This window comes from Coptis chinensis, chromosome 7 (assembly GCF_015680905.1).
Source record: "Coptis chinensis isolate HL-2020 chromosome 7, ASM1568090v1, whole genome shotgun sequence".
Lineage (NCBI taxonomy): Eukaryota > Viridiplantae > Streptophyta > Magnoliopsida > Ranunculales > Ranunculaceae > Coptis > Coptis chinensis.
Genome location: NC_141462.1, coordinates 89,622,260 through 89,631,379, shown reverse-complemented (window position 1 = coordinate 89,631,379; position 9,120 = coordinate 89,622,260). Strand labels below are relative to the sequence as shown.

Genomic DNA, 9,120 nt, shown 5'->3' with positions numbered 1-9,120 from the left:
AATTTTTTGGTTTTTCAATTTCATCTTTTTGGTTTTAGAAATTGTATTTTTGACAAACGTACTTTTATTTTATATTAAGTGAAAAATCAAATAATAACTTTTTAACTTGGTAGCTTATGAGTTTTTACTAGTTGCCAAACACCCCCTGAGATTTTCGAGGTTTGGAAGCCCTACATTGTACACCCTATTCTGAAAAGTTGTTGATAGTGTCATTTTTAGCTTACTAGGTATTAAAAGTGTATATTATGATGTTCTAGGACCACTGCTTCCAAATTCTCCGAACCTTCAGTGTCGACTCAATAAAATTGGTGTCTCCAATCTCTAAATAGAAGCAAAATTGAATAGGAAAACTGTTATGTTCCAGTGTTCCTAGTATTAAGTATAGCACATGGTTCAAAAGAGGCAGACCGATGGAATAATATTAGGTCTGAATGACTAAATCATTAGATCTCCCATGGTTTCAAACTTTTCGTACGTATATGCCATTGGCTAGGGGGCCAGCCAATTTTGGTATACAAATTTTACATTATACAAATTGGATACCATAATAATAAAAGCAGTCTTCCATAAGAAGACAACACGTAGTCGACAGGTCCATCATAAAAACACAGTTCGTCACATGGTCAAAAAGTTTCCACCACCTCCTCGGCTCCGCTCACAAAAATAAAAGGAATTAAAAAGAGGACAATCTCACAAACACAAACCTTCCAAAAGAATAAAACCGCCCCTAGGTTGTCGCTCGTATGTTCAAAACCGACTAGAATCTTTCTAATTCATCATTTCCTATCTTTACTCCCAAGTCTCAAAGATCCTATAAATACTCCCTCACCCTTAAACCCTTTCATTCATTCATTCATTTCAAAACAAAAACCTTAAAACCTTTCACTATTTTCTTGATTCTTGATCATGGAAACTCAACTAGGTACTATCTCTACAAATGGAACGGTTTCAACACTCCAGAGCGCAGTCTGTCCAGCTCTTCTTGGTTCACCCGAGTCAACACTTGGTCGACACTTGGCACGTAGACTAGTTCAAATTGGTGTAACTGATGTTTTCTCTGTTCCCGGTGATTTTAATCTCACACTTCTCGATCATTTAATTGCTGAACCTGGTTTGAATAACATTGGTTGTTGTAATGAACTTAATGCTGGCTATGCTGCTGATGGTTATGCGCGTTCACGTGGTGTGGGTGCTTGTGTTGTTACTTTCACTGTTGGTGGTTTAAGTGTTCTTAATGCTATTGCTGGTGCTTATAGTGAGAATCTTCCTGTTATTTGCATTGTTGGTGGGCCTAATTCTAATGATTATGGTACCAATAGAATTCTTCATCATACTATTGGTGTCCCTGATTTCTCTCAAGAACTTCGATGCTTTCAGACTGTTACTTGTTATCAGGTAATTTTTACGAAATGCCCATCTTTTAAATCTGTCTAAATTTTATGTTATTTGTTTATTTTGATCAAGAATTATGATCTGGGTCTTTAGTGGTTTTCATGATTATGGATTATATTAATTTTGTGTTTTGTGGTGCAATATGTTAAATTAATGAAAGAACTATGATGTTGTGGTATTAAGTGATTTTGTTGATTATTGTTTTTGTTTTTGAATTTTAGGCTGTGGTGAATAATTTGGAAGATGCGCATGAGCAGATTGACACTGCTATCTCTACTGCTTTGAAAGAATGCAAGCCTGTTTATATTAGCATTAGCTGCAATTTGCCTGCAATTCCACATCCCACTTTCATTAGGGAACCTGTTCCTTTCGTCTTATCTCCCAGGTAAATTGGTCTGGATTGATCTTTGTTGATTTAAAGCAGTTTTTATTATATTGAGTTGTATGTTAGGATTCATGATTCAAAAAGATTGATTTTGGGTATTGTTGTTTGCAGGGTGAGCAATCAGATGGGTCTAGAAGCGGCCGTGGAAGCTGCAGCAGAATTCTTGGACAATGCTGTGAAGCCGGTATTGGTTGGTGGGCCAAAACTTCGGGTGGCAAAGGCTTCTGATGCTTTTGTGGAATTAGCTGATGCTTCTGGTTATGCGGTAGCAGTGATGCCATCAGCTAAAGGGTTTGTGCCTGAGCACCAGCCAAGGTTCATAGGAACATACTGGGGTGCTGTAAGCACTGCATTTTGTGCTGAAATTGTGGAGTCAGCAGATGCTTACCTTTTTGCTGGACCCATTTTTAATGATTACAGTTCGGTCGGATACTCGCTTCTTCTCAAGAAGGAGAAGGCAATCATTGTTCAGCCCGATCGTGTGATTATTGCTAATGGTCCCACATTTGGGTGCATTCTGATGAAAGATTTCCTTTGTGCACTTGCAAAGAGGCTTAAGTGCAATACAACCGCGTATGAGAATTATCACCGCATCTATGTTCCAGAAGGTCTTCCTCTTAAATGTGAACCTCAGGAGCCTTTGAGGGTTAATATCCTTTTCAAGCACATTCAAGAAATGCTCTCGGGTGATACTGCTGTGATTGCTGAGACAGGGGATTCATGGTTTAACTGCCAAAAGCTAAAGTTGCCACAAGGATGTGGGTAAGCAAACAAAGTTTTGTGGTCTCTGCGAATTATTAATTTGATTCTACTTCTTCTAATCATTGCCATTGTTATTTCTGAAAATGCAACGGAGTGCATGCTTTCCTTCCATTTATTTTGAGTCCATTGAACTCTCCTGTCACTTATTCTGCCTGAACTTAACTTAAACTTTCTTATCTTGGAAGATTATCTCCTAACTTTAATGTGGAACTGTTTTCTAGATATGAGTTTCAGATGCAATATGGATCAATTGGATGGTCAGTCGGAGCAACACTTGGTTACGCACAGGCAGCGAAAGATAAACGGGTGATTGCTTGTATCGGGGATGGAAGCTTCCAGGTAACCATCAGCATGGGTCCAAGATCCTTCTTTAATAGTTCTTAAGTAATTCTGATTTCTTAGTTGGAAACTTGAAGTTGTAAGCATGCTGTGTGGACAGGTGACAGCGCAAGATGTTTCAACAATGATACGAGGTGGGCAGAATAGTATCATCTTCCTGATAAATAATGGTGGATATACTATCGAGGTTGAGATCCATGATGGGCCTTACAATGTGATTAAGAACTGGAACTACACTGGGGTTGTGGACGCCTTCCACAATGGTGAAGGGAAATGCTGGACTACTAAGGTAGGATTTCAAGTTATACGACATGGTTAGTTGAAACCAAATGAATGATGCGGTCTATTATACTTAATTGTTTATCATCTTTGTTTGTATAGGTCCGATATGAGGAAGAGCTTGTGGAAGCAATTGAGACAGCAACAGGAGCAAAGAAGGATTGTCTGTGCTTCATTGAGATTATCTGCCACAGGGATGATACAAGCAAAGAGCTGCTTGAATGGGGTTCCAGGGTCTCCGCTGCTAACAGCCGCCCACCTAATCCTCAGTGAATTCCATGCCTTGGGCAGCAAATATCGTCTCTGAGCTTGGTTTAGTTTTGATTAGATTAGGAACTTTGTTTGCGTAGACATATATGATGGTATATTTGCTTGCTTGTTATTGATCTACAAGTAGAACCAAGCTGTGTCTATTCAAGTGGTAATATGAAATTTTAGTTTCCTTGTATGTGTTTTTTTGCAATGAGTACTTTAAAATTGAATTGTGCTAAATCTGGTGAAAGAATCAGGAAGCTAGATAACCTTGCCGCTTATGCCCAATTGTATAAACTTTTGCAATTTGCGTTCTTGGGTTATTTGCACCACACTTCCTAAAATAATAGTGAACTCGTGTTACTCTGGTTCACTCTAGATGCCACCGATACAAGATAAGCTTCAGTGATTGTGTATGCATCTTGGATCTTCATAGAGAACAACTTTTATACTTTACGTCAGCACGATTTGCAGAGTTGTTACCAGTTAGAAGCAGGACAGCTGTCTTTCCATTATTTTACAAATTTTGTAGCTGCAGTTTTCCACACTTAACACTTGCAGGTTGTTTACAAATTCATATACTACCAAGAGCAAGTAAAATAACTTTTGATCTTAACAGTACATAGCTATGGTGGTATTGCAAGAGATGAGAATGGCGAAGTTCTTCTGGCCTATACCGGGTCAAAAGGATTGAGATCAGTTATGTATAAGGAGCTGAAGTCTATTGAACAAGGATTAAAAGAATGTATAAACATTCGGGTTAAGAAACTTAATGTAGCTTCTGATTCTGTAAGAGCTATAAAGGCTATTAACAACAATGAGAATGCCCCATGGTATTGTCAGAACTTGGTTCTGGAAATTCAAAAGCTTGCTTTGGAATTTGACATTGTCACTTTTGAACATGTTTATAGAGAAACCAATATGGTAGCAGATCACCTAGCAGGTCTTGCAATTGAAGTAAATGAATTATGTATTTTCATTCCACCTCTTGGTTCTCAACTTTGTGAGATTATTGAGGAGGATAAGAGGGGTAAGATATATGTAAGACTTTAAACAGTTATGAATGCAGGTTAGGGTCTGCCAAACCCTCTACCTTATTCAAAAAAAAAAAAATCTAAAATTTAATTTGATGAGTTCCACTGATTGTTGATGTTTAGAAGAATTGTTTGGTTGAATCTTCATTGTTGATCAACAGTTGGAAGTAATAGGCTTGCACCCAAAACATCGGCAATTCATAACACATCATCTCCAAGCTAGTGGGAAAAGGGAAGTTCTCTTTTTAAAAGGGAGGTCCATATGCGCGTATGGCCATAGCAAAATCTGGCGATTTAGGATCCTATCCAGAGACTGGACACTGGTTGATGGGGCCTATGGCCCACAGACATCATGCCTGCTTAAGTTGGATGTTTGGTGTTTTACTTAGTGCTGTCAATGGATCGGTTTGTCTCGGGTATTGAATAATCCGAATTTGAACCGATAAGAAAATTGAAAACCCGAAACCGAATGGAACCTATAATATTATATCTAATATGAAACCGAACCAAACTGATAAGATATATTGCAAATTGAATCCGAATCGACCCGAATCGAAAACTATAAAATCAATTAAATTTATTAATTTTAACCACACAATTGATAAACACATACAAAATTAATCATAAATATTACTAAAATACTATCTTATCAGTTCGGGTTTATATCGGTTTGGTGGAGGGCAAACTCAAAACCAAACTAATATCTTATCGGTTCAGTTCAGTTTCAGATCGGTAAAAGATAAACTAAATTATCAAAATCCAAATCGTTTTTTATGGGTTTGGTTCGGACCGATTATTGGGTTATCGAAACCCATTGATAGCACTAGCTATACTGTCGGTAAGCAAGGGACAAAAGTCAACATCCATACTAAATTAGAACTACTTAATTACTTTTTGTTCAGTGCCATTTCACAAACTCAACAAGGTACATGAAAATTTGTTAAATTATCAAAAATCAAGCATCAACTCGTCAAACAATTAACCTAATAATTAAATCAAACTACATCACAAGTTAGCGTCCGATTTGAATACGATTTTTCAAATTTTTCTTTCCGTAACAACTGTAAACTGTTTACTCTCAGTCGACCACCCTATCACATTTCTACTCTCAAGTCATACCTATCACATTTCTACTCTCAAGTCATACTTCGGATTCCTAATTCGTATACCCTGCTTTCAACTGTTGAAGGAACGTTGAAAGAACAAGACATAACATTTTCATCACATTTACTCCAAGAGCAGTAGCGTAGTACAATAGTTGAGCACTTGAGCTGGGCCGTTTGGTGAAGACTTTTCGGCCTTTGTTCACTGATCGTTAAATTGTGATTTGTGAAGTAAGTTCGAGTGAAGACAGACCAAGTCTAAGAGCATCTTTAGCAAAGCAACCAAAAAAATACCAAAATTTTGAACCAAACCAAACACCAAACTAAAAAAACACCAAACAACTACGCGGTTTTGCCAAAACTGCGCCATATAACCCACGCGGTTTTGCCAAAACCGCGCCACTAAAGCCCAACTGACAGGCCCAAGCCCACGCGATTTTGGCAAAACCGCGCGGTGTTCTCAAAGCCGCATGCTACTTCTATATATATACAGCACCAAAGCCGCGCAGTTCAATCACTTTCACCTCTTCTCACAATTATAAAATCCTCTCTTTAGTTAAAAAAAAAAACAAAAACCTACCTAAACTCTTAAAATTTGATATGGATCTTTTTGAACCTTTCGACGGTGATGATTGACAGTACACAGACGACATTAGCGATGAGGAAGTAGAATACGGTGGGGGAGAAGACAGTGGGGAAGAAGAACCCAAAGATGTCGCACCGGCTGATAGACATCCCTATGTACTGGAGTATTAGATGAACGACTTTGATTGGCAATTTGCACCTGGAGAAGCACTTGATATGGAAGTTGTGTCTTCTACACGTGATACAAAACACGGTCGAAAGTAAATGGCTAATACTCAGGCAATTAATTAGTTTGATTAAATATTTTGAATATTAATTAGTTGAATTGGACTAATTAATTATTTATCTTATACGCATTATTTTTTTTATATAATATCAGCATGTTGTTGACTACCGAGTTAGATCGGCTTTACTTAGTGTTAGAGAGTGGTGGAAGGTTATTAGGAGTTTGGATGAGTTTGTACATATTAAAGATAGTATTTTGTATACACCTTTGGGTATTTTGATTGATACGGATTATGAGAAGGCTGATTGGGCAATGGTCATAGCTTTAGTAGAAAGATGGTGGAGTAGAACTCATACATTTCATTTTTATTGTGCGGAGTTAGGGTTCACACCACTAGACTTCACTATGATTTCTGGGTTGAGTATCGGTATAGGCCAACCGATACATTTTCAAACAAATTATGAGAATATGGATAGTATGCTTGTGAGTTTTCCTCGTTTGGGTGCGGATGCTTATGATTCTTCTGGTATTAAGCTATCTCATATTAAGATTGCATATATGGAACCCTCTTGCATCCCCGATACACGAAGCCGAGTTAGCTTTGATCGTTTCTACCGGTAGTGAGGGTGCCGTCAAGATGTTGGGCTTTTTGATATTTTTATTGGGTATGTTTTGTTTCCCAATGGTCATTCTACTGCGCACGACCGGGATATTATGCTTATGTATATGATTTGCATACTATGAGAGATTATGACTGGGTAGCTCAAGATATGCCACATTGATATCGGCGATTAGATAAAGTTTCAAAGACATTCGAAGTAGAAGTCCTCGATTGCGCAGGATTCACGGGACTTTTTAGAGATTTGGTTTTATGAGTACTTTCGATGTCTTTGTCCTAACATAGACATGATTGCCGATACTGCCTCTAGATTTGCTAGTTGGTCGGGCCTCACTTGACTCGTGAATGAGGGCATATTAGGAATAATATCCTGTATGGCTCGTGGCTCGATTGATATTAGATCATTGTCATCTATTGAGTGGAGACTTTGGCGCTTGTCTACTACTTTGAGGATCTAGGCAGACAAAGATGCTTGTGTGTGTGTCACGCCACGAGTTGTTTTTGCCGCGACGCGGATCGGGTTTGGTACTTATTGGCGGATGTTGGAGGCAGATAATTGGACGTTATGGAGTTCCATGTGCTCCCATGCCAGATGTTAGTGATACAAAGTCGTGGGGTAGAATTCAAGTTCATGAAGTTCATGCCGGTGGTGGTCCTTGGCCGACGATCGTCTTCTTTGTTGTTGAAAGATCTGGCCGATCAAGATTATAGATGGTGGAACCGTGTCTCCATGGGTCCATTGTTGCCTCCTGTTGGTCGGGCTAGCAACTTCGAATTTGTGGGCCTGGAAGGGATGAGACGCGGAGCTATGTATTCCTCATCCGCCCACCGGCGGTTTTAACCCACAACCTCTCGAATGCATATCGCCCTCGCGGTTCCGCCAAGAATCTTTAGATGTTTTGCGGTGTGGACTCGATGGGGAGCCTACTTATATTTCCATTCCCGAGGTGCCTCATGCTCGTTTTCCGAAGTTAGAGCCGATATTGATCAAGATACTATGGTGAGTTTAATTGTTTTATTTATCTTCTTCATTATATATAATATGTACTCACACCGTATTTTCTTGGATTTTCAGCCGAGGTTCGGGAAAGATATGAGAACCGTGTTCTTATGTTTGATGGGATGAGGACTCGCCTGTATCATTATAGCCAAGAAAGAGAGGAGGCATATTCTCGACATATCAAGCAATCCCAAATAAGCATGTATGACGAGACTCGGAAAGCGTGATGAGGATATGCGCAGCAAGTGTACACGCAAAGAACATCGTGGATATGAGGAACTTCAGCCGGAAGTAGTTAACCTCCTCGCGCGCATGAGAAGATCATCAGTCTTAGATTAGGAACTTAGAAGAGCAGCTACGGAACGTCCAAATAGAGAGAGGAGAGGGATCGAGTGGTAAGGGGCGTAAGAAGAGAGCTAAATAAATTTGATGTAATATGATAGGTTTTGGATTATTTTGGATATTATATAATTATATCATAATCATAGATTTTGGACTGCATAATCATAATCATAGGTTTTTAATTTCTTTAATTTTTCCGATTTTGAATTACAATTCTTAATTTCTTCAATTGTACAAATGTTAATTTCTTAACTTCTATGCACAACTCATGATTTTTCAAGTTCTATGCACCACAGTTCTAATTTTCAGAAAAAACGCACGCGGTTTTGGCAAAATCGCGCCCATTGAAGCCCAAGCCCACGCGGTTTTGCCAAAACCGCGCCATAGAAGCCCATTTAGTAGCCCAAGCCCACGCGGTGTTGCCAAAACCGTACGGTTTTGGCAAAACCGATGAGTGATTTGATACAAAGACACCAAACCCGAACCAAATATTGGTCGATTTGGTGTTTAGTTTGGTGTTTTCATCAACATGTAGTTCTCCGAAGTTGAAAAAACACCAAATTCTTGATGCTAGGTTGATATCACTACTAAAGATGCTCTAAGTAGCTGTATTCTTCATTTATTTTTAAAGCTTATCAATAGGGGACCCTAAGGGTAATTGCCTGATTCGGTGCTCCAATCGGCCATGTTTTTTAATTTTGACCAATTCAACAGATTTTTTTTACCTTTTTACTCTTCCTTATAATACTCTCTAATCTGAACATACACTCTCTAATCTGCAACACATTCTCTCTCTTCTTGT

The 9,120-nt window shown here is 38.7% G+C and overlaps 1 protein-coding gene across 1 annotated transcript; it reads left to right on the top strand.

Moving 5' to 3' along the window:
- Positions 1-579: 579 nt before the first annotated feature.
- LOC147489817 (pyruvate decarboxylase 1) lies at positions 580-3,605 on the top strand. Its single transcript, XM_086570852.1, has 6 exons — positions 580-1,395; positions 1,614-1,777; positions 1,889-2,539; positions 2,761-2,878; positions 2,979-3,167; positions 3,260-3,605. Exons 1-6 carry the CDS (start codon positions 907-909, stop codon positions 3,428-3,430), a joined length of 1,782 nt encoding a protein of 593 aa, XP_086426978.1. The 5' UTR covers positions 580-906; the 3' UTR covers positions 3,431-3,605.
- The last annotated feature ends 5,515 nt before the right edge of the window (positions 3,606-9,120 follow it).

Coding starts and splice junctions, on each gene's coding strand:
- LOC147489817 (XM_086570852.1), top strand. CDS start 907: ATGGAAACTCAACTAGGTACTATCTCTACAAATGGAACGGTTTCAACA. Junction 1,396..1,613: donor AGACTGTTACTTGTTATCAG/GTAATTTTTACG, acceptor TTTGAATTTTAG/GCTGTGGTGAATAATTTGGA. Junction 2,540..2,760: donor AAGTTGCCACAAGGATGTGG/GTAAGCAAACAA, acceptor ACTGTTTTCTAG/ATATGAGTTTCAGATGCAAT.